The sequence below is a fragment of the Muscardinus avellanarius genome, assembly GCF_963383645.1.
Source record: "Muscardinus avellanarius genome assembly, chromosome: 1".
NCBI lineage: Eukaryota > Metazoa > Chordata > Mammalia > Rodentia > Gliridae > Muscardinus > Muscardinus avellanarius.
Window position 1 is genome coordinate 197278375 of NC_137786.1, and position 26759 is coordinate 197305133.

At 38.7% G+C, this 26759-nt stretch overlaps 1 protein-coding gene across 1 annotated transcript in view; it reads left to right on the forward strand.

Moving 5' to 3' along the window:
* Window positions 1-476: 476 nt before the first annotated feature.
* SLC17A6 (solute carrier family 17 member 6) overlaps window positions 477-26759 on the forward strand; it is a gene marked incomplete at both ends in the record, with an annotated part of 39155 nt that continues 12872 nt past the window's right edge. Inside the window, 6 exons of the mRNA XM_080711608.1 lie at window positions 477-562; window positions 3272-3524; window positions 5080-5198; window positions 21999-22113; window positions 23826-23913; window positions 25855-25941. Of these exons, the coding sequence (XP_080567734.1) occupies window positions 477-562; window positions 3272-3524; window positions 5080-5198; window positions 21999-22113; window positions 23826-23913; window positions 25855-25941 (748 nt within the window). The remainder of the gene's footprint in view (window positions 563-3271; window positions 3525-5079; window positions 5199-21998; window positions 22114-23825; window positions 23914-25854; window positions 25942-26759) is intronic.

Genomic DNA, 26759 nt, shown 5'->3' on the forward strand with positions numbered 1-26759 from the left:
TAAAATAGTAGTATTCTTTTGATTTGCCCTTACGCGAGGGTTCTGTGACATTCTTGGTCCCTCCGTTTAAAAGCCGGCAGATTTGATTACAATCAGCCTTCAAACCCGGGAATTTGCATTGTTTTTCAGTGAACTGACTTCCAGGACAAGGACTCATCTGCACCCGCCCAAATACCATGGCACTGCGTGCGCCCTTTGCCACCGGATCCTCCTCTTCCAATGAGACTTTCTGATTGTGTCTACCAACTCTCCTATTAGGAAATCCGTGGGTTGCATGCAGCTATTCCGTTGTATTCTCCCTCTCCCTCTCCCTCCCCTCGCTCACTAGCACTCTTGCTGGAGGCACACCGATACCTTTCCACTGAGAAGGAAAAGCCCACAACCACCTTAAGCGATTAAGACAATATGCGCAGCTCCTGCCTTTCATAGTGATCTCTATTTAAGTCTGGCAAAACCGGACACCAGTCTTGGCAAGAATGGAGTCGGTAAAACAAAGGATTGTGGCTCCAGGAAAAGAGGGGCTAAAGAATTTTGCTGGAAAATCCCTTGGCCAGATATACAGGTAAGAGAAAGCAAACCTATGCTTACCTAGGGCTCACCATGAAAAAATCTGCAGGGCAATTTCCATAAATCTCGGTTGCTTGGAGAGATTGTAATATGATCAGAAAGTCTTTTTGTTGATCATTGCTGGATTAAGGCTGCTCTGGAAACCTTCTTATTGATGCAGGAATGTTGTGCTAAATGAACCTGTCTGCTTTTGTGTGTGTGTGTGTGTGTGTGTGTGTGTGTGTCTGTGATTTTTGTTTTGGTACCTGCAAATTCTCTTCCTTTCCTCCACAGGACTTATCCTTTTTGAAATTGAGAAATTACCAGCTTCTCTTTCAAAAGCTTTTCTTTGGGTGCTTATAAATACCTTAAAATTCTTTGATACTGATAAACGAATAACAAAATACAGCCCTCTAAAAATTAAGGAAGAAATTTCAAAGACTAATGGAAAAAAAGGAAATTTAGATCTCAGCTTCAGACCACAGTAGAGATCCCTCATGGGATATTCCTTCTATACTAAAAGGAACCAAAATATATCAATAATTGGTAACTGAAGTAATTCCTCATTCTGAACCTGAAACTATGAATGTATATATACATATACGAATATATATCTCTATATTTTGATCATTTGTCTTCTTCTGGAAGTCTATTTTTTTGCATGGGAAATGTCATAGTGCATATAGGAACAATCAAGACAATAACCAGCAAATTTACTAGAAAAGTACTAGAAACATTTGCTTTAAATTTATTCCCTTTGTAATCACTTTACAAGTTATGCTGTAAATTGCCCAACATTAAATCCTTTCCGATATATTCTATATGAATGCATTTTTGTTAATGAGCAAAACCAACAAGAGAGGGGCAGACACAAAAGGATAAATGATTTTAATTTTCACATTTGGAAAATCAAAGCTTTTGTAAATTATAAGGATGCAAAGAAAATGACCAGTGTGCCTCCCAGTGTTACAGCTCTCTTTGGTTTTGGTGGGCTCCATGGAGAAACCTTCATGTACCTATGCGGCAGTAGATACCGCAAGGGCCCTGCAGTCCCACAGCTACTTTGGAAAAGGCAAAATTTTCCCAGTTCACTGTCATCAGGTGGGGACCTCAGGTGCAGAATTCACTTTTGCATATATAGACATATAAAACCAATGCAAAAACATAACATTGGTTAATTTTTTTACAGAATTATAAATAACTGCAATCCTTTCTAACATTGAAATTGTTTTTAAGGAATAAGCATTAACCTAATCACAAACACTATTATGATCTATTTTCCAAGTGATAGTTCATAGAATTTAGCAGTCTGATACTCTTTTCTGGTAGCCTCAAATTTCATGGCAGCAATATCCCAAACTATGTGTTCTTGAAATTTATCTAAAATTTTAAGTTGCTTTGTGTATGTATGTGTGTGCGTGGACAATTGTGTGCATGTATTAAAGGGCACAAATAAAAACAATTGCTTGGTGGACTGGGAAAATATTTGCAAATTGTGAAAGAAGAAACTGTTTAAATGTTTAAAGGATCAACATCAAGGTGAATACGGAGCTGTTTTCCTTCACAGTTTTTTTTTTTACAAATATAAATTCACAGATATGTTGGAATAAAAAACCAATACCGCCTTTTAGTAAATCCACTTCATCACTAGGCTTTTTCCTTCCCCTTTTTGCTCCCCCAAGGATGAAAGCCCAAAAGGAATTTAATCAGACAGGTGGAATCTTAAGAAATGCTATGAAAAAAATAGGAAGAAATAGAATGGAAAGAATTGAGTGAGATTTCGATCTTGGTATGGAACAGAATTTGATATGGGGCGACTTTGTATATTTGAGAGGTGCATTTTTCCTCCTCTTAGGAAATGGGCCCGAGACATTTTCAGTGTTTGTAACCGAGATAGTAATGACGCAAGATTGTGAATAATTAATTATTCATGTTCTAGCAGTAGGAAGCTTAGGTGTCGGCCATATGCTGCGGAGGCCTTTGTTTCCAAGTGGAGTAAAAAGAAAAAAAAAGATAATAAAGATGTGTAAGCGGGAAGGAAGGATTCAGCTGGCACCCTGGGGCTAGAGGGACGGGAAAGAGAGTGCTTGGCACCTGCTGGGAGCTTTCTCGGCCTGGAGGCCACCGACGAGGAGAGGCCTACTTCACGGGGGTGGAAGATGAGGGTGGGCTCATCTGAGGGGCGGGGTCCCGGCTTCCTCTACCCGGAAAGCTTCAACTTGGTGGAGTAGCCGGTTGTGCCCTGAGGGGTTGTGCCGCCCAGGTCCGCAGCCCAAGATCCTGCAGAGGTCCTGTGGCTGACTAAGACCCGCGTTCCCTTGAGTTAAGGACTGCGGAACTGGGGGTGGGGACCAGTGGGGAGGCGTCCACACAGGTGCCCAGAAGGCGTCACCCTGCTAAACCTTTCTTTCACAAACTGCAGACCCCACAAAAGATGAGTTATGGCGGCTCGCATCTGAATCGAGGTCTGAGGGGGATCCCCAGAGAATGTGGATTCGCTGTCTTGGGCTTTATTAACATTGAAGCCAGATTGCTGCTGGGGTTGGAGTGTTAGAATGTTGGAGCGTATAGGGGGCCCAGAGACTTGATGAGGCCCGATCACGCTAGCGTCGGTAGGGCGACGTCCGACCTCATTTCAGCCCCAGGCGGGCCTGCCAAATGAGAATGGAAGGGCGTCTGAAGTGCCTAACCAGGCGCCCTTGCCTCTCCCTCCTCTGCCACGCAGGGTACTGGAAAAGAAGCAGGACACAGGGGAGACCATTGAGCTGACAGAGGATGGGAAACCCCTGGAGGTGCCTGAGAAGAAGGCACCTCTTTGCGACTGCACGTGCTTTGGCCTGCCACGCCGCTACATCATCGCCATCATGAGCGGCCTGGGCTTCTGCATCTCCTTCGGCATTCGGTGCAACCTGGGCGTGGCCATCGTGGACATGGTCAACAACAGCACCATCCACCGCGGGGGCAAAGTCATCAAGGAGGTGGGCACCCGCTGCCCTCCCTTCCCCCACCCACTCTCTGGCCTCGCGCCCCCCCCCCCCAAGCAACGTCACCTGTCTCAATCAGGCCTAGATACTCCCTCCCTAATCCTTCTCTAGTCCAGCCATTCTAGAATGAACCCCTGCAGTAATAACACCCCCTTTTGCTCTGCACTCTGCTCTGGGCTTTCTTTTCTTCACTTGCAAATTGGAAAATAGCTAGCTCACTGGGTTTTTGCAAAGAGTGATTCAATACAAGTTGGTAGCTAATGTCCTCTAAATCTAGGACGAATCTAGAACGAATTCCTGGGACGAATCGGGTAGCGCGTTAGGTATAATTTCCGCTGGCTTCCTCCAAATCCGCTCCGAACATTCTTAATAATCAAACTGAAACAAAACAGAAAATCAGCTGTGTGCACATGGGCAGGAACTGGATGGAGGGCGCCTTGAGAAGTTCTAACTCTGGGGCTTAAGAGAAGCTGGAGCCAGGGAAGCGCTGGATTCCCGGGCCTCCACTCCCTAATCTTACACAAGGGTGTGGAGCTGTGGCCACCTGAGAGCTGCGGATCACTTCAAGGTCATTGATAACAGCGCAGGTCCTTCTGGTTAGGAACCTAAACAAGCACTCGGCGTGAAACCGGGCTGGGAAGGAGTTGGGAGGAGGAAGGCTCCGCAGAGGGGAAGCCTGGGCTTCCACTGGGCTCTAGGGAGCCCAAGAGATCTTGCGGGATCTGGTTTCAACATTTTATTGAAAGGGAGAGAAAGGATGTCCAGTTCCCTGAGCAAGATAACTCCTTTCTTACAGTCCAGAGGGCACCCAGGTCGGTTGTGTTCTTTGACATTCACCTTGGAATGGATGCTCAGGGTGGCCAGGGCAGAGCGAAGCTTGACCTTCAAACAGATTCCTACCTTCATACATATTCCTAATTCCTAGCCCTTAGCTCAGCTCCGTGTGCCTCATCATGGACTCTCCAAAACTCGCAGGGAGAGATTCTAAACCTCTTTTTTCCCCCCAGGCTTATCGAGATTTGAGGGAGACGCCTTTTTCTTAGCCCCCGAATCCGTGCACTTTCCTCCTCTCCCATGATTTCCTTATTTGGGTCTAGAGGGTCGTATTCCATTTTCCAAGCCACTCCACCACTGCGTCCTCCCTGGTGGGCGGTGGCCAAGGCCAAAAGGACCCTCGCCAGACTCTTTCTTCGGAGCTAACAGTCTCTTTCCGCGAGTCCTAATTTCCACGATTGGGACCCTAAAGATTCCTCAGTCCTTGGGGCGATGGGATCTGCCTAACAGAAGTCGGGAAGCAAATCAGGGCGCCCTGTCTCACTATTGATCACAATACACGTCGTCATTACCAAGCAACGTTTTTTTTTTTTTTTTCAGTTAAAAGAAGCAATTTTCGTAGAAAACGAAAATTCGACCACCCCACCCCTAGAATGCTAGAAATGTCCCTGGTGGTGTAGGTTCATTGACCTGCAAACCACTTGAAAACAAATCTTCAACGCTGACTATTCTTTCCCTTCACCTGTCTTTTCCCTTCCCTTTTCTACCCCTATAGAAAGCCAAATTCAACTGGGACCCGGAAACCGTGGGAATGATCCACGGCTCCTTCTTTTGGGGCTACATTATCACCCAGATTCCGGGCGGATACATCGCATCTCGGCTGGCCGCCAACAGGTAACGGGCCGGGCGGGGCTGAGGCGCAGGGTTTGGCGCCGGTGTCCTTCAGGACAGCCCGGCGCAGCCCCGCGGAGTTTGGGGACCGCGGGAAGAAGTCTTCTGGTCCCTCGCCACGCGCCCTAGGGGCTAGAAATATGTTCACCTCCCCTTTCCGGTGCTAAACGGGTGGGGGCTAAGTCTGTCCCACGTGGATTGCCCATTCCGTGGCGACCGATCCAGCTTCCCGATAAAGTGCTTTTTTTGGTGGGGAGAGTGCAAGGCACGCCCGGAACCCGCCCCGCGGGGCCGGTGCGACCGGGTGCGCCGAGGGGCCTCGGGGTCGCCGTGCGCGGCGCCTTTGGCAGGTGGCGGCATCTCCGTGCCACCGACTCCCCGCAGGGCGCGTGGATTGCCCGGCCCTGGGGCCCGCCCAGATGGTGCTCTGAGTCGGCGGCACTTGTTACTAGGAAAGCCGGCGGGATTTCTGGCGCCGGGGTCCGACTCCACCTGTTAAGGAGTAGGCGCTGGGGGCGGGGGTGGGGAGCGGCGCTCGGCAGCGTCCGCCGCCCGGGCGGAGGCGGCGGCTGCAACCCAGGTCCTAGCGCCAGTTTACTCACTTCCTCGGCGTTTCCTGAGGATGCTCCGCGGTACCCAAGGATAGGGACGGATGGGCAGAAAGGTAGAAGAGCTCAGAATGGCCCCGAGGACGGGCCGCTTGCTTTGGTTTACTGTGTATATGTGGTTAAGCAACACTAAACATTTTTTTTTTCTTGCCTGAATTGTTTAACTGGCATAGACCACAATATTCACCTGCTCTTTCAGGTGAATTACACACCTCAAATAGTGACTTAGGGTCTTTCTTCAGACCTTGTATCTATACCTTCAATCATCCTCTGCCACTCTACACTAATATTTTAGAGAAAGAAAACAATAAATCACCCTCCCCCCCACCTGCCTCGTCGCCATCCAGTCTCTGTAGTTTGGTCCCTCTCCGCCGCTCTCGCCCTCTCGGAAAATGTTCCGAACCTCTTCCTACTGTGGTTTTGGGCACAACAATCTCTTTTGCTGGAGGTTTTTTCCTGCCCAGTGCTTCTCCAATTTAGGAGGGCCTCTGGAAGAAATCTTGGCAATTTATTTTAGGCTTTAGGATCCTAGAGGGAGGATTTTTGGACAGTTCCTCAAAATGTCAAGCGGAGAGTGCAATCGATTAAGAATAACGCTTCTTGAATACCATCTTCACCTGACTACAGGGATGATTAGTACCTAAACACAGCAGGAGGCAAATATTCTTTTATAAAATGAATCAAGCCTGGCGTGGTGGCGCACACATGTAATCCCAGTACTTCGGAGGCTGAGACAGGAGGATCGCAGTTCTCAGACAGCCTCAGCTACTTAGTGAGGCCCTCTGCACCCTAGTGAGACCTTGTTTCAAAAATAAAGAATATAATAGAGCTGGGGGTGTATCTCGGAGGTAGAATGCCTCTGAGTTCAATCCCCAGTACAAAAAATTAAATAAATAAAAATCAAAGACGAAACTGATTATGTAAAGACTCCAGTTTTACAAATTTGAAAAGAAAAATTATATTAGAATAGTTTAAAGATAATATTTATTTAATTAAATATTACTGAATTTTCAAACTTCCATTATATAGTTTCTTCAATTTATTTTTCTTAAGATTTTTCCTAAAATAAAGCTTGCTGATTCTTCAAATACACATGTGTGCAACATAAGTAGTAATTTTTAATTTAGAAGAAAAATCCAACAAAATAGCGCTCTCTCTCTCTCTCTCTCTCTCTCTCTCTCTCACACACACACACACACACACACACACACACACACACGCGCAATGACACAAAAAAACTCCAGAATCCTGGCAAATGAAAATATAAGGTGGTGTCCTTAAGGGTATAGAAGAACTATTCAGGTTGACAAATGCTAAAATGCTAACATTTTCCTGCCAGGAAGAAACACCAGGGATGCTCTAGCTTTGCCTTTTTGTAACACTGAGAGGTCAGTAAACAGGTTTTCCTGATTTAAAAAAAGAAAGAAAAAGAAAGAAAGAAAACTGCAGGCTCATTGCTATTATTCATATCATGTTTCATAATGAAACGTCTGGTGCTGACTCAGTTTGTAATTAGTATATTTTTTTCTTAAAGAAAAAAATTGAATTTTGGTGTTCTTACTGGTTCCAAGTTTATCTTGCCTTTAAGTAGGTACTCAAGGGAAAGAAACTTAATAAATTTATATACATCTCATGTTCTGTAAGACTAAGTTATAATTTATTGTAAAAATTATGGACATGCAAATATTATATAGACATATCTGAAAATTTTGACATACTTGCTCTAGTTTTTAAAAATGTAATGAATCATTGCAAATACAGTTGAAGCTTTATGTGAAACAGGTTTTAAACATTATGTGATATTTTCTTTTTTGATTATAAAAGCCTTATATGCTAAATAAGAACTATATATTAAGAAAGCATAATACAAATATTAAATAATTTATGCATACAGATAGATCTATTAGTAGTATGTTGGTGAATGTCCAACTAGTCCCACAGATATCAATTAGAATTTTATCATATATATATACACATATATATATTATATATATATGAATATCTAAGATATCCATAGAATTGGCTTAAAAAATATATATTTCCTATTATGACCTTTTCAAAGAAACAGTAAAAACAATACAGCAAAACAGAATTGTACCTGCAAGCACTGCATGCCTATTCATATAAGCTTCTCTCTACAGATAATTCAGTGGTAGGATGAGATTTCCCTTGGGTAGGAGACTGGGGACAGACTCTTTTCCCTCTAGATGTAAGAGAAGCTCAGTTTGGAAAGTGTTTGTCATTATTGTTATGGGCAAAACTGTAGTGGAGGAACTGAAATGTGTGGAGACAGCTCCCCAGTAGGGAAGGGTTCCTGGTTACATCTCCTGGCAAATTTCTCAATGAAAAATAAGCAGCAATGCTGATTTGGCCTCTTCATTCCATTCATTAAACAAAAACAGCCCCACTCTTAGAATACAGTGTCTTTATTTTCTTTTTCTTTTTTTTTTTTTTTTACTGGTCAAATACTATTTTTGCCTTCTTGCTCCTCAGGAGAAATTGCTGGGCAAGTCAGGAGGGAAAGAAATTTAGTTCCAGAGGAAGGCTCTTTACACCATTTTTTCCTTTGTCTTAAAGGAGCTACTATTCATCAAGGGCTGGGCCGGGAAATTTAGTCGCCTCCATGAAGAGTCTTAAGATTGAAAGTCAAAGGAAGACTTTCTTAAAAATATGTAATGTTTTAAGATGAAACTATAATGTATCAATAAAAAGGTATTGGGGCAAATTAATTTTGCCTTTAATAAATAAAGGACAGGGAATAATAGCAATTTGCATATTTAGAAATGTGATGTTTCTAAGGATTGTTTTGTCCTATATTTAAATTGCCATGAAGAACCTGAGAAAGCATTTAATTACAGGGAAATAAGCAACAATTTTGGTGGGTTTTTTTTGTTTGTTTGTTTGTTTGTTTGTTTGTTTTTTTGCAAAGAGGATAACTGAAGAAGGCCAGATACAACAAAGGAAGTTTGATCAACATTATGTTTTTTAAAAGGTTTTTTAAATTGATGCACTGTAGTCATACATCTTAATGGAATACAAGATGATAGAGGCACATGTGTGCAGATCACTTCTCTAGCCCTTCTCCACTTCCCACTCCATTCCCCCCCTTCCCTTCTTCTCATGTTTGGCTTAGTGATTGGCTTTGATATGTTTGTGAATATACTTCATGTATAGGGAATTTCTCTCTTCGCCCCTCTCATATCCCTCAGATTGTCTTATTTGCTCCTCTATGGTTTCTCCTTCTTTGTCTAGAGTTTCTCCTATGACTTTTTTTCTCCCTAGCTTCTGCATATTAGGGAAAGCATCTGATTTTTAACTTTTATAACTGACTAATATCCCTTAGCATAATGTTCTCCAGTTCCATCCATTTCTCTGTAAATGATGTAATTTTGTTCTTCTTTATGGCTGAGTAAAATTCCAGTGTGCACCTGTTTCATAGTTTTGTAATTAATTTCTCTGTTGATGCATATCTTGGCAGCAATACCACTTCTGAGTACCTACCCACAAAAATGGAAACCAAACTACCAAACTAATGCACACATATCTATGTTCATAGAGGCACAATTCACAATTGCCAACCTATGGAACATTATGATTTTAATGCATAAACCTATATCTACAGATTACTCTTGTCTTTAGGTGGCAATAGTATTTACATCCCATTTAACATTTTTCATGCCCTGCTCCTGTCCTCCTGATATTTCATTGTTGCTTTCATTTTTTACACAACATTTACCACTTGTCACACCAAAACTTTACTTATTTTTCTGTCTGCCTAATGTCTTCTCCAGTAAGTATAAGCTGCACTAGTGCACATGGTTTTATCCATTTTTTTCCGTTGCTGTATTGTAGCCATCTTGAAGATTTCCTAGCACTGGATAAATACTTACTGAATAAATAAAATCTATTGTTTCAGATTGTTTTTAATGCATTAATTAATAAGTACATATTGTAAAATATAATTTAACCTTGCTGAACTTCAGTTGTATTTCTATAAAAAAATTAGGACTAATATGGCTACCATGTCAGCTACATAAGGGAGTATAGGTAAAGTTTGTTGAGGTGCCTGGAACCAGGTAATTGTTGCATGCAATTCCTTGACAGGAACCCATATGAAAGCTGTTCAGAGCTCATCTAACCCAACCTTCCCATTTTACAGGCGGAAAATGAAATGGAGAATCAGGGAGGTGATGACTTACTAAGGCCACAAAGAAATTGTGACTAGAGCTCAGGAACTCAGGTGCCTTGCCATGCACGGCTGGCTGCAAGCTACTTCTACACTGAAACTTAACCTGTGTGCTAACATGGTGTGTTTCACTACAAAGTTCACTTTTAGAAGCAGGCCAAGCCATCTACTCTCTGAGGAAATGACTATAATCTATCATGTCCCAAATTTAGAAAAAAATTGTGAATTAGAGATAGAAACCTTTAGCAGACCCCAGGGATCCTTAGATTTTTTTTTTTTTCTAGAGAAACATACTCTTATTTCTCTCTGTGTGTATTGGCTCCTAAACTATTTGTTCACAACATGGATGATTCTGTTTTCTCCGCAAAAGACAAACTCCATGCATGATCCTGACTTAGACAAATAATGTAACATTGTGCAGGACAAAACATGGTGTTTAATAATGGTCTGTTTCACTCAGCTCCTTTGGCAATGTGGGCTACTAGAAGACTGCAGAGATCTGAGCATGGCTGAAGGCAGTGAATACCTTTTGTCTGCAGAAAGGAAGGAATTCTTTCTTAGTATTTTGACTAATACAATTCAAGTCATACCCCTAACATGAGAGAGAGAGAGAGAGAGAGAAGGAGAGAGAGAGAGAGAGAGAGAGAGGAAGAGGAGACAGACTTAGAAATAAGCAAACCCAAAGGCATGATTTTAAACTATTTACTAATGTGCATTTTTATTTATAAAAATAAAATTTAGCATATCTTAGGTCAATATTCTGGCTTCTCTGATTATGAAAAATCTCTTGTTGGATAATTCTCAGAAGAAGCATGATATTTTTAAGCATAACATGTTCATATTTTAGGGCCAGAAAGAAATTATTTTGCAAAGGCTAATTTTTTCTTTGACGAAATCAAACAATAAAGATGAGCTTAACTTTTTTTTGAACCCTTCTACCTCCGGGCTACACTCCCAGACCTATTTTTTATATTTTATTTGGAAACAGGGTCTCTTAAGCCAGCGAGGATGGCTTCGAACCTGCGCGATCCTCCTGTGTCCGCATCCCAAGGGCAGGGATTACAAGCGTGTGCCACCATGCCCAGCTAAAGATGCCACTCATTTAGCTCTTCCTCGATTCCCACCCCATTTCCTCCACCTCCCTCTTTCTCATGTTTGCCAGCCAGATTGATATTGATATGTTTATGAATGCACATCATGTACAGTAGGGAATTTCTCTCTCCCTCCTCCCTTTCCTCTTAGTTTCACCTCCTAAGCCCCATCACCATACTCACAAAACAAACCCTTCCTTCCTTACTTTTTTCTATTTATCATTTGCACCCACTCCTGACTTACCCATCTATTGCAACATCCATTTCAAAAAGGGGATTTGTAATCCTTTAATTTAAAAATATTTGCAAATCTCTTTCCTGTGAGAAAACAATTCAAACAGAGCATAAAGCCTGCTGTAAAGTACCCCCTTCCTGCTGTGGTGAAATGGCTTTTAGCCCCCAGACTTTCAGGGCCAAAGGTGAATTTCTCTCTCACACTCACCTTCTCTGTCTTATTCACCTATCAAACAAACATGTAGCTGCCTTCCCACTGTGAGCCCTATAGGTTAGGTATCTGGGGGTAGTGCAGCCTTCTCCTTCTTCTTTTTTCCCCCCCTAACAAAAGAAAATACCCTTTACTGGGAAATGAATAGATAGATTGAGGGGGAGGGGTCTCCAAGGGCCTGCCTGTCCTTTGCTGACAGGAGCTTTTCTTTCTCCTCTCCAATCCCCTCACCCCTTCTAGCTGTGGCTTCTGCTGCTGCAGCATTCTACTGCAATGCAGAGGCTGCTTTGGGAGGAAGGGGAGGGATGTGATTGTGAGTGAGAGAGGGAGTCAGGTGGGCAGCTGGTACAGCACTTCTGCAGTTGCCATATGCCACCATTGGGGCCATCTAATTTCTCTGTCATGAGTGATGAAGTCATTTTTACAACTTAATGATGTATCAAGGGACCTAGTGAGCTGGCTTGTGCCGGTAAACTCCCTTTTTAATATGGGGACAGGGCATCAGATGTGATGAAGGGAGGCACCCAGGCCTTGAATTGATTAGATTAAATAGATTAAACAGCCCTGAGTCAGTCTAATTCTACAGACCCTCCAGGAGAGGATTAGTCCCACACCTGGGGTGAGGAACACTAGTCTCCTGGTAAGTGACAAGCCATGGCCCAAATGGAAGTTGATTGATTGACTTAGGAGAAAATGGCAATCATCGTCTGTGGAAGTGCAAGTTACCAGTGTTTCTGTCATAAGACTCCAGGGTGTTTGTGGTGTAGGTTGTGGAAATGAATGTAACTGGGAATTTCATAGCTAACTCATAATGGGCCCTTGGATTTTAACCATCAGGCAGTGTGTGATGCAGGTTTTCAGCATTTTCATTTGCTTTTTAAAACATTTCTGTTCTCTTTAGTGATATAGAAACTTCCACTAAGTGCATGCACACGTGCCTACACACACAAACACACACACACACACACACACACACACACACACTAGTGTTCCTAAGGATCAAATTTGATCATTTATTTACATGTAAGAGAAAGAAGACAGACTGATAGAGATAGAGAAAAAGAATGAGAAGAAGAAGAAGAAGAAGAAGAAGAAGAAGAAGAAGAAGAAGAAGAAGAAGAAGAAGAAGAAGAAGGTGAAGGAGGAGGAGGAGAAGAGACTTTAACTGAAAATAAAGTGAATTCATCTTAGTATGAGGAAAATTTAAATGGTTTCCAAATGGTTTATCATTTAAAAAAACAATTATAATAAATTAATGGCCCTCATTTTATTCCCCAGAAAATATAATACTGTTCTTTGAAAAATTGAGTACCCATAAATTTCTAATCATTTTCTTAGGAAAAAAAAAGAAAGGGAATTTCTTTTACACATTAATTAGTACATTTCATTCCTTTTTTCCTCCCAGGCTGATTACAGATGTCATGTCTCTGACTTAAATTTATAACACGAGTTGATTTTATGCCAGCAGTTCACCTTCCAGCTCTCAGAAGGAGTTTAAACAAAATGAAATATCAAATTGGTAGATATTCAACTTACTATATTAAATTTGAAATTCAGCTATGTATATATTTATATTTAATGATTGTGTAGTTTGATTACTAGCTAAGCTAATATGTGTTTTAGCTCACTGTTGAAAATATTTGTTTTATTTGCTAGAATATTTTATTACTGGTATATTTTAATATGTAAACATACTATCTGATATTATACAGAGCTTACCTTTATAAATAAATTAAAAGGTCAAAAAATATAATTGGGAAACATTTATTTCTAGAAAATTCATTTTATGTTAAGTCTAATATTTCCATGCTCATTATTTACCCCTTGTAGACAAAGTGGTAATCAGATAATAAATGCATTAAATGCATTTCTTAATAGAAATGGATTATAAAACAGAAGACAAAGTAAAATGAAACAATACCAGAATGCAAATATAAATTCAAAGAGAATTTTACAAATATATAGTTGGTTAATCACATTAAAGAGTCTTATATCTCTCCTATAACCACAAATCTATTAAGACATTCTCAGATAAACTACATTATGTTCATGTTATTACATATAATATCTGGTCTATAGGGAAACATTGTAAATATAGATGAAATATCTCAGTGGAATAATAAAAGACAAAAATATTGTAAAAATAAATCTAAAGTCAGCTCAGAAGTTGTCTTTAGACCTTCCAAAATTAATTTAAGAAGAGTGAGGAGACTTGTTCTTCATAATTAAAAAGTCAATAAATATAGCTATTAGGCTAAAGTGGGGGAAAATAAGAAAATCAGATCAACTCAATGGAAACACAGATGAGATAGTTAATAGAAAATAGAAAGGAGAAGCCAGGCGTGGTGGCGCATGCTTGTAATCCCAGCATTTGGGAGGCTGAGACAGGAGGATCGCAATTCGAGGACAGCCTCAGCTACCACTTAGTGAGATCCTTTGCAACTCAGTGAGACCCTGTTTCAAAGCAAATAATAAAAAACAGGGCTGGGGTGTAGCTCAGAGATAGAATGCCCCTAGGTTCCATCACCAGTACTAAAAAAAAAAAAAAAAAAAAAAAAAAGGAGTTAGTGGGTATCAAAAGAGCTTTCCAGTCAGCATGGAGCAGATTATTAAGATTTCTATCAGCCAGGTGTAGTGGCACACGCTTGTAATCCCAGCATTTGGGAGGCTGAAACCGGAGGATCACGGTTTGCAGACAGCCTCAGCTACTTAGTGAGGCCCTCTGCAACTCAGTGAGATCCAGTTTCAAAATAAAGAATAAAAAAATAGGGCAGGGGGTGTAGCTCAGAAGTCAAATGCCCCTGGGTTCTATCCCCAGACCTGCAAGAAAAAAAAAATTCTATCTCTTTCTAAATAGTGAAGATTTTTATTAAAAGTAGGAAGACAGAGAGTACAAGTTATAAACCACCTTCCTAATTGCTGTAGTTTTCCATTTGAGAAGGCACACGATATCAGATTTGAAAGAACAGTAAAATATATGGATCACGCTACTTTTCACATACACCATCTTTCTTTCTTACAGTGGCCCTATAAGGGAAGCATTCCAACACTTCTTACTCATAAGAGAACTGAATCCAGAATCAGCAGTTGTTTTTCCAAATACCACTAGGTTGTAAAAGGCAGGACTGGTGTACAAACTCCAAGTTTTTAATTTCCTATATTCCTCTTTACTAAACACAATTCTCCTCTGAAATAACTTTGTTTTCTTTATTAATAGAGCTATTCTAGAGTTCCTTCCTTACTATATTACTAAATCCTGGGCTAAATCTATAGAAAAGACCATGAATATGGAATAATTATTAAAGTATTATTAATCTGCATAGTTTTTGATTGTTTGAAATGTCTTTTGATCAGAGAACAAACGAAGTATAGGCAATGGTGGGATCACAGGAGAGCTATTTTAAGGATAGTAGTGCTGTGAAACTCAATTTTATGTGTCAAAGTTAAGACCATGCTAGGGGTAATAAAGCTCACATGACAATTAAATGTTTCTTGAAATGTAATCTGTTCCTCTTTGTTGAAATGTTATAAGTGTTTTCAGTGATTATATTTTCATTTTCTAGCATCAGACCAATAAAAACAATGAATGTCAAACAAGCATAATATACTAAACTACGGTAAATATTTAAAATGATGAGGTTCTTTTAGAGAATAGCATTCCACCCCTGAAACATGACCATCCAGTTTACTGTGGAAGGCAGATCCTCAGATATAGTGGTTTCAGTGTCAGGAGGGCATAGAAAGAACAGATAGTATATAGATAGTTGGTTTCAGGAGATTCCAATGTTCGTTGGAAGACTTAAAGATGAGGCCAGACTGGGCCATGTAACTGATCTCAGTAACATCTAAAGTGAAGATATATCCACAGGACTACTCTAATTCTAACCCATAGTTGCCGACCTCCAGTTATTTTGTAGGAAACTAATTCAACTTATTGGGATTTATAGGATACCAGACTAACAGTTTGTCTTTATCAGATCTCAAGAACAAGTAAGTGGTCAATTGATTGAAAAGGATATTGAGATAAAGAAGATTCAAAGAAGAAATATTTGTTATTGGTGATGTATGCTGCAGAAGGGAAGTTACAATTAACCTCTTATAAAGGTCTTTCCACAAAATAATCAGATACCCATTTTTAAAAATGTGTCCTCTGTATAAAGCATTCTTTCAGCACTGTGGGGTTTGAAGAAGTGAAGACCTGAACTCCATTCTCCAAAAGAAACAAATTAATGATAAGAGTGGAAATTCACATGAATCTCTTGGTTAACTCTTATAAAAGTGATATACAAACCAGGTGTGGTAGTACATGCCTTATAATCCCAGTACTTGGGAGATTGATATAGAAGGATCATAGGTTTGAGGCCAGCATTAGTAACTTAGCAAGACCTTGTTTAAAAATAAAAAAATATAAAATAAGGCTGATGGTGCAGCTCAAGTGTAGCAAGCTCCTTGGTTCAATTCCCAGTATCCTTCCTCCCCACACAAACATACACATACATACACACTCAGTGATCTACCAGTACTTTATGAACATCTCAGAGAAGTGATTATGTTATAAAAGAGAAGTGTGTGTGTGTGTGTGTGTGTGTGTGTGTGTGTGTGCGCGCACGCATGTGCACCCACACGTAGAGGGTGGGATTGAGGGATAAACATGGGAAATATAGGTATTAATTTAGAGAAATATGTCCATTTCGTCTCAATATTTGTTTTCCATCAGATATTTTAGGTGGCATATTGAGGCACAGATTCAAAGGCTGAGGCATCTCAAACAATCTTTTGCATGATTTCAGAATGGGAAATAGAATTTCCACTACATTTTTCATGCACTTTAAGCTGCTAGAATTTCCATATGATGTGAACAATTCTGCATACATGTCACAGAAATATCATTAAGAAACCAGGGGAAAATATTTCATGAAAGAATGGATGAGGAATAATAATCCTCTGAAGTTTATTTGTTTGGATGAGCACTTTCACAGTCATAATCTAAAAACCTGGCTGTGTAACTTTAAAGAAAGAATATTTATTTTCTTATGGTTTGGGGTTCAGTCCACGTGAGGCCAAGGACCAAGGATCTCAAAGTGTGGCTGTGGAAGTTAGAGAGAGTGAGAGGAATGGTACTGTACTCCTCATTTTATGGAGACAATGAGAGAGAGAGAGAGAGAGACTGAGACTATATAATCCCCCCAAGGCTGCTCCCTCCCCCACGGACCCACCTCTCCAGCCACACTGAAATAAATATAAATTTACAGTAGATTTAACCACTGCTATGATTACAACCCTCATGACTTAGCTATATCAACCCTTAATATTAATAAATGAGCTCTTTGAGGGACATTTTATACTAACTATAATACTATTGAAGGTTGGGAAATATATCATCCCCTATAATGATAGCTAATATATCTAAACCATTCACTCCGAAGCTGACCCTATCCCCTCTCTTAATTTTTTAATTTAATCTCTGTGATACCCTTTTATAGTTTGGAAACATAATTTCTTTTTGCATATGGAGTAAGTGAAGCTTAGAGAACTTAAATGAGGACACCGGCCCAGGGTCATTCCTAGTAAGAAATGAAAGTTGGAACATAAATTCTCACAGAACTGCAGAATTTGTATTATTAATCAAAGATATGTCAGGTTGTATATATGTCCTCAGCACAACATAGCAGCTGCTCAGACAATCTAGTTAGTGATGACAGTCAAACCCAGGCCAGAGAACTTAATTTGGTTCTTGACCCAATTTCAATTTCTGTTTTCTAAAGGGAATCTTTCATTTCAGAAGTGTTTCCATTCTACTCTTGCCTCTTCCCTCTATAATAAAAGCTAAGCCCCTTATTTGCGCAATATCCAGTTCTGTTTATTCTAGGTTGCTCCATCCCACAATCCATATCTGTTCTTTTTGTGATACCTTGAGGAAATGCCTAGCACTGGAAAACAATGTTAGAAATGCAGTTTTCAGGTCCACACAAACATACTAAAGTAGAAACTTTAATACTCAGAAATTTTTATTTTTTTATTTTATTTTATTTTATATTATTATTATTAATATTATTATTATTATTATTAGTGGTGGTGGTACTGGGGTTCCTGGAGGCCCTTCTACCTCCGGGCTACACTCCCAGACCTATTTTTTATATTTTATTTGGAAACAGGGTCTCTTAAGCCAGCGCAGCTGGCTTAGAACCTGCGCTATCCTCCTGTCTCCCAAGCGCGAGGATTACAAGTGTGCACCACCATGCCTGGCTAGGAATTTTTATTTTAAAAACCCTCTTATAGCTGGGCGTGTTGGCTCAAGCTGGTAATCCCCATGCTTGGGAGGCTGAGACAGGAGGATCGCGCAGACAGGAGGATCGCGCAGGTTAGAAGCCAGCTTCAGCTACTTAGTGAGGCTCTCAGCAACTTAGTGAGACCCTGTTTCCAAATAAAGTATAAAATAGGTCTGGGAGTATAGCCTGTAGGTAGAAAAGCCCCTGGGTTCCACCCCCAGTACTATGTAAAAATAAAACCCCTTTTATTTTTAAAACATATTTTATTGGTACATTGTAATTATACATCATAATGAGGTTTAGAGTGATAGGAACAGACATGTACAGAGAATTTGGCATTTTCCCCTTCAGATCCTATCCCATGCCTTCCACTTCCCTGTACATGTTACTGAGATGAGTGTTGATATTTTTGTACATGTTCATAGCATTTTAGGAAAACATTGTGCCTAAACCATTTTATATTCTTGAATTTCCTTTTTACACTAAGTTCTAGGGTGTTTTTTTTTTTTTTTACAAAAGACAAAACCCTTAATAAGTAAGCCTTTTATTTTAACTACTCAATTCAAATCATAGGAGCAAAGCATAGAAGTATATTCTCTCCACTTGTCATCATTCGTACTTCAATAAAGTTTTAGTTTCTCAAGGGCTTTTATTTTATATTCTGCATTTTACACTGTTAGTACTAGCATCAGCTGTGCTGCCATTACAGTATAGTATATCATAGTGATTATATATCCAGGTTCTATAAACAACATAAACCCTACTTCTCAGCTTCCTATTTATATGAGCTGGCAAGTTATTTAAACTCACTGGGACTTGGTTACTTCATCTGTAAAACAGGGTTAACATAGATGTCTATTATTGTTGTTTATTGTTATGTTTAAAAAAGAAGAGAATCAAGAAGCTACTTGTTGTGTGTGTGTGTGTGTGTGTGTGTGTGTGTGTGTGTGTGTGTCTTACTGGGAATTGAACCTATGGGCTCTCTACCTTTGAGTGGGATCCTCATTCTTTAATTTTTAGATAGGGTCTTGTCTTAGGAAGTTAACATTGGCCTCGAACCTGCATTCCTCCTGACTCAGGTTCCCTGACATGCTGGGATTATAGGTATGTGCAAACAAACCAGGCTCACACGTTAACTATTAAACAACCATTGACTACTTTTTTATACTTGACTGGTTCATGGTCAGGATCTATTTTATGTGTCAAGCACCAGACCTTCATTTATCCTTTTGACAGTCTTAGGAGCTATAATACATCACTATCATTACTGTATAAGTTCTAATATCTATTAAATGCTTAGGATGTGCCAGGTACTTTTCTGTGTACTTAACGAATAATAACACATAGGTTCTGTTAATATTTATATTTTGGAGATGAGAAATAAAGCACAGAAAGTGAAATAAACTACTCTAGTCACTCTAGAAATAAGCTTTGGAGAGAATCTTTGTACTCAATCTGTTCTAGCTTAATGAACTAATGGATTTTACCATTAAGAGCACACTTAATACATAGTCAGCAATATATTTCAGGATTATAACTAGAAATTTAAATGATAATCTTTACAAAAGTATCTGAAACCACACTACTGTTTTTGAAACAATATGCCGATAGATCACTTTCAACGTTTTGCTTTCAAGTGATCACTTTCATTTGCTCTTAGTCATTACACAAAGCTGTTCTTTCTAGAGGTTAAGGATTAGAAGCCAGGAGACATTAAACATTATGAAAAGTTTGATGAATTTTATATTTAATGAGTTAGAACAAAGCCAGCTTATTTTCAGAATCAATGGCATCTAATAACAAAAAGGACAAAGGAATGAATGGACATATACGCATTCAGATGATACCATGAGATATTTATAACCACTATTTAGGACGAGTGTGGAAGGTAAATATTGAAAGTGATCTATTGGCATATTATTTCAAAAACAGTAGTGTGATTTCAATTATTTTGTAAGGATTATCATTTAAATCTCTAGTTAGGATCCTGAAATATATTGCTATGTATTCAGTGTGGTATCAGATGTAAATCTTAATGGTAAATCCACTGGCTTGGAAATAAAACAGAACTGGATCGGAAACAGGTCTCCATCTCTTAGAAGAGGCTAACAACGAGTGTTTTCACTTATGTAAGGCTTTATTTACATATAGTATTGGTTTATTAATGATACCTATGCCATCGGGCTGTTAAGTGTTTGTAGAGTTTATGACATGTGTTAGTATTAGCATGGTGTCCGTCGAATCAAAAAAGCACTTACTGACTTCAACTCTAATTTTTGTGGGTATTCAACAACTAGCTCACGTTGATTCAGCCCCATTGTTGTGTGATTTTTGTACCCCAGCAGCTATTTGACAATTCTGGAGATATTTTTAGCTGTCATAAATTGGGGGTGTATGAAGATATACTGCTTGTATACAGTGGGGAGAGTCCAGAGAAACTACTAAACATTATGCCATAAGTAGGCCAGCAATCCACAACAAAAAATTATCCAGCCCCAAATGTCAGTAGTGCAGAGGTTGAAAGTCTATACTGAAAATTTGATAAAACTCATTTTCACTAGCTTATAGTGACAGCAATGTTTAAAAACCCTTCAAAGAGAAATAAAGTGATGATAGAAAGTTATATTGATAGAAATAAAATATATGCATTGTACCCTCAAAATAATTATAGGAAAAGGAGATAATGCATGTTAGATAAACCTGATAAAAGATTTTCCCCCTCAAACTTTAATATGCAGTTTTATCTTTGACTCAAACCCCCAAATATCAACTCAGAGGACATGACGCAAGAATAATGAAACCCTCAGCTACCAAGGGAAGACAGATATAGGTTGCATGGATTTTTACACAGAGGTATTTGTCTAGGTATATGACTGATAGAAAAAGATTATCCACTTCATACCTTCATGGAGTCATCCATTAAATTTCTGTAACAGGATAATAACAATCAAGGTCCCCTTCAGAAGTCTAGGTCTTTTTAATGTCCCCCTGGACAAATTGGAGCTACTATGAAGCAACCGACCTGAACTGAATTCAGAGGATAGAGTGTGACTTGATAACCCTGGCCCAGAATACAGAGATCAGTTTACGGGTAGTATGTACCCAAAACAACTCTGCAAAAGAAAAATCACTACATCCTCAGTTGAAGGGGCATTTTCCTTCTTATGAAAATTTATGGAAGCATTTTCTCTTTATAAACAGTGGGATGGGACAGATTTTTTTTACTGTCCAGTGGATAAAAAGTTTAGAACCACATTTATGAAAATTCTCTCCTGAATTTTTGCATGTATGTATGATTGTGGAGGTGTCCCTAAAAAATAAATGTCTCACCTACCTGAACTCTACCCCCCCCCCCAAAAAAAAAACAGAAAAAAAGAAAAAAAATAGCAATTAGGAGTTATTAAGTAGTTATTTGTATTATTGAATTAGGTACTGTGAGAAAGATCTAATTATAAGATTTCTTGGGGCATTTAGGATATGATTCATTTATAAAATTTCTATGTATATGCAGCATTTGCAGAGGGCAATCACTGTTCTGTCAACAAGTCTTCAGTGAGAACCAGCTATGTCTCAGACCTTGAGCTGAGTGCTGGGCCCATAACAACTAGTATAAACAGCAGGCTCCTGCTTGCCCTTAAGCAATCTACATTGTAAACTGAGATTTGCACCAAGCACTTATGTAATTATTCATTAAATATGCTTAACATGTAATTAGATCTAGAAAGAAGGTAAATAAAAGCAAGTATCATCAGATTTATTGGCCCTTTTATTTCTAGTGCAGCAAATAATCTATAACAGCTAAATAGTTCAAGGATGCATTTACAATGATTTTCCTATTATGTCCAGAACATATATTATTATTTTAGAAAAAAAATGTACTCAGCTGGGTGTGGTGGTGCACACTTGTAATGCCAGTATATGGGAGGCTGAGATAGGAGGATTGCAGGTTTGTGGCCAGTCTCAGATATTTAGTGAGGCCCTCCTCAAATTAATGAGAACCTATTTCAAAATAAAGAATAAAAAAGGGCTGAGGATGTAGCTGAGAGGTAGGATATTTCTGGGTTTGATCTCTGGTATCATACATACACAAAGAGAGAAAAAATGTACTTCAAATTTGTTAATTACCTTGAATGACATGAGAAATTTAGATCTCTGTGTATAAAATACTGAGTCGTTTAAAGACTTCCCATCTTTTCTATTTCAGGGTTTTCGGAGCTGCCATACTTCTTACCTCTACTCTAAATATGCTAATTCCATCAGCGGCCAGAGTGCATTATGGATGTGTTATCTTTGTTAGGATATTGCAGGGACTTGTTGAGGTATGGAACTATGGGACCACATCATTTCAGATTGGTGTATTACTGAGAATGACAAGCTTATATATATCTTCGTCTACAAATAAATATTTTTTGTTAAGTTGCCCTACAGAGTGTTAAAATAAAAAAAACTCAACATCGTAAATGTTAGGTAATCAGATATTTGAGGATCAAATTTAGGGCTTCATAGATGCTAGACAGGTAATAATATATCATTAAACTATATATCCTTACCCCTTGGGAGGTTTCTGTTTTGTTTTGTTTTTGTGGTACTGGGGATTGAACACAGAGGCATTCTACCTCTAATCTATCTTTCTTTTTTTTTTTTTAATTTTTGCTTTGAAACAGGAACTTGCTAGGTTGCTGAGAGTCTCACAAAGTTGCTGAGACTGATCTTGAACCTGTGATCTTCTTGTCTCAGCTTCTCAAGTAGTAGGATTACACATGTGTTCCATCATGAGCAGCTCCCTTGCAAATTTTATACTAAGTCTTTGTTTTCCTTTAATCACGATATAAGTTTCCACAGAAATACGCCACCTTTGGATATGTAATGCTGATGGTTGGGTCTTTTTCCATCAGCCTGAAGAGTCTGAAAAAATATTATTTAAAAACTTGATACTGACTTACCTTTTGCTCCTTCTCTTTCTATGGAATATGGTAGGAATAAATAAATTATCTGGCTAAAACCCCACCACTACTTGGGAGGCTAAGACAGGAAGATTGCAGATTTGAGACCATCCTCAGCAAATCAGTGAGACCCTGTATCAAAGTAAAAAAAATATAAAGGGCTGGGTATAACTCAGAGTTAGAATGCCCATAGATTCAATCTCTAGTGCCATACATCAAAAATAAATAATCTAAAATGTTAAGAAGGTGCTAAAAATTATCCTTCAAAAAAGAAAAAAGTGGTAGAATAAAAATAATAGAAAATGTTAATTATTTTAAATGTTTTAAATTCTAGATACTACTTTCAGGAAGTGTGAACTCCAAGTATCTATGTCTCACCTTCCCCTGTATAGAGATTCCTTTTTATTGGGAAGGAATCACTTAATTGAATGCTTTACAAAAAGCCTTCTCAAATTTCATGAACTGCTCATAGTAAGATAGATTGAGGAATATAAAGTCTTTTCTTTGGTGTTAATCACAAGAAATTAGAAGTAGAAGACATATTTGAGATATGGAGAAAATTCGAACAGGTCACTAAAAAAACACCATGTTGAATGTGGTCTGGACTGAAAGATTTTAAAATGGAATTTCAGGGAGTTAGCGAGGACCCATGAGTAGCAGCTTTCCCTAAGGTCTGTGACCATCCCATAAGAAACAGCCTCAGAGGCCAGGCGTGGTGGCACACACTTGTAATCCCAGCATTCGGGAAGCAGAGACCAAAGGATCACAGTGATTCCGGGCAGCCTCTGCTATTTAGCCAGGTGCTTTGCAACTCAGTGAGACCTTGTTTCAAAGGGCTGGGGTGTAGCTCAAAGGTACAATGCTTTCATATTCAGTACCGCAAGAAAGAAAGAAAGAGAAGGAAAGAAAAAGAAAGAAAGAAAGAAAGAAGGAAAGAAGGGAGGAAAGAAAGAAAGAAAGAGAGAAAGAAAGAAAGAAAGAAAGAAAGAAGGAAAGAAAGAAAGAAAAGAAACAGCTTCAGAAAAGGAGACACACTTATTTTCCAGTGCTGTACACCTAAACAGTAATATCCATCTTCTCAATCACAGGGTGTCACCTACCCAGCATGCCATGGGATATGGAGCAAATGGGCCCCTCCCCTGGAGAGGAGTAGGCTGGCAACCACCTCCTTTTGTGGTGAGTATCTCATGCAGAGATGGGAATGGCAGGTACAAGTTTAGGAACAACTTGGATGAGAATTAAATTTGGCAAAATCACCTATCAGACTAGCTGGGTTTTGTAGGGGGATTGAAGTTTGAACAGCCTTTCCCTTTCTTCAGTTCTTATTGGTCTCCTTAAACACTCTTATTTCTTTTGTATCTTGTATTTCTCTAGAAGTTGATCCATTTCTTCTTGGTTTTCAAATATATTCATGGGTGTTTTTTATTATAATAGTATGCTTTTGAAAATCTCAGTACTATTTCTTTTTATTAAGTTTAGACATAAAGATAAAGCATCTGGACACAGTAATGCTTGTCATTCCAATGACTTAGGAAACTGAGGCAGGAGGATTGCAAATGTGAGGCCAGCATGGAGAACTTAGCAAGACTCAGTCCCAGAATAAAAAAATAACAAGGATGGAGACCGAGAATGTACCTCAGTGGTTCAGTATCCTTGGATTTAATCCTGAGAACTAAATAATATAAATTTTAAATACATTTACAAAGGTAAAAGCATCAAGAAATAAAGACAATTGATTTATGTTTGCAAACATTATTTTTACTTTAATCCTCTCTGGTATTAAAGTCTAACAATAATAGAATTTATATTTGAGACAACATATTTAATATTTATAGTGGACAAAAATTGATAAAATCCAAATTATGGATATCTTATAAAGATGACTAAAAATTAATATCATCTTCAACTAGTCTCCTAAGTACTACTACTATAGTTTTATGTTTATTTAAACTTTTATTTTAGGGTCTAGAACTAAACATTGCTCTTTTTTAGGAAAGATAATTAATAAACATTTATTAAATTTCAATCTTAACTTTTAAAACTTGGTGTCTTTTAAGCTATCATAAACTATTTTTCATTTATTGCTAACATTTAAAATCACTTAGGAAGGCCGCAATTATTTAAGGTAAACATTTTTTTGTCTTTTGAAGTGCTGGCATTTTCCATTTTTATACCAAAACTACAATGCAAAAGTAATTTCTTTTATGAATCAGATAAAAAAAATCCATTTAAAAATTCAATCATTAGAACTATTGCAAATAATCTTATCAATCAATAAAAAATTAGGTTATTTTCATTTACATTTAAGTCCTATTAAAAGAATAGTAGCGTTTACTGCCTACAATGTTATATTTAAAAGCATTTGGGCTTAAATTATAAGAGATAAATATTGCAAGTTTTGTAATATACATCTGGACATTATTTTCAAAGTCATTTTAAGAAGTTTTAAATTTAAGTCCCCAAAATTATGTAAAGCTAAAACTGCATGTCTCTGCTATGAGATACATACTTGAGTTTTGAAATAGGTTTCTAGAGTCTAGTTAATGATGATACACTTTGCCCCCAGCCCAGCACAAGGCTGTGCAGGACACACACCAGCCAACATGGCTCTTTTGTGATTTTAAAAAATCTCCATTGTATCCTGAGTAGGTGGTTGCTGTTCATGGTGCACTATTAAGTTCTTATATATGTTTGTAGGCAGATTATGTGTGTTAAGTGGGGAAACGTGTCGGTGTGAGTGCACATGCACCTGAGTGTGCAAGTTTTTTGTGAACTAACCCAGAAATGTGAGATGTAGCTGGGCATGGGGGTGCACACTTGGAATCCCAGTACTTGGGAGGCTGAGACCGGAGGAACATGGTATGTGGACAGCCTCAGCTACTTAGTGAAGCCCTTTGCAACTCAGTGAGACCTTGTTTCAAAATAAATAATAATAATAAAAAAAAAGGGCTGGGGCATAGCTCAGTGTAGAATGCCCCTGAGTTTCAACCTCAGTACTGCCGCCAAACAAAACAAAAACAAAACAAAAAAAAAAAAAAGGAAAAAGAAAGAAATGTGAGATGGAATTGAGATTTTCTATTGCTTTTACTAACTCTCCTAGTCTCCTTCCTATTTTAGGTTCCTATGCAGGAGCTGTCATTGCAATGCCTTTAGCTGGAATCCTTGTACAGTACACGGGCTGGTCTTCCGTGTTTTATGTCTATGGTATGTTACATGTTTTTATAATAGAGTTATATGAAATGTGCATGGGCTAAAAGAAACATAGTCACAGACAGAGATCAGTCACTGAATTTATTTCTTTGTTGACCTCATGTATGTTCTTGTTGCATGAACCCTTTCCTAGTATTCTGAGCAGGTGAAACAAAATATGTTATCTCTATTTTTTCCCTATATTGCTAGTTCTTAGTTTTAAAATCAAGCACATTGCTGGTGGGAAATTTTTATTAGGAAAAATATATTTTCTTGTTTCTGAAACAAAGCTGTTTATTGAAAGTCAATAAGGAGGAAGGGAAAGAACTGGACAGCAGCTCATCTCTCTTTTCTTGTTATTGTTTTTTAGTTGTTTCTTTGATTCTGCCTCTGAAGACAGAAAAGGGATGGAAAGTCAGAAGACAGTGATAGTGTCAAAGTAACAATTCAGTTTTGTGAGGAAATACCAGTAACCAGCTCCTGCAGCCGCACATCTTAGTTACCATTTCTCCAGAATTAAGAGAATTCAGCCCCCACGTTGCCATAAAGAATAAAACTCTAAATATCTGAACAAGCAATTAAAAGCTAACCACTTGAAAGAACTCCCAAAGTCTTTCCCCTCAGACAACTTTCTTACTAATGAGGAAGGGAGATATATTGGAGAATTGGATTCTACCTGATAGTGTCCCTAATTAATATCATCTCTGGATATGAACATGGGAATCTGAAATAATAATGAAGTCATGCAATAGAAAAGTATCTGCATGCTTCCAAATTTGCCCTGATTCATTTCCATTTTGAAATGTACTTATGAGAGCAAATGAAGGGTGCTA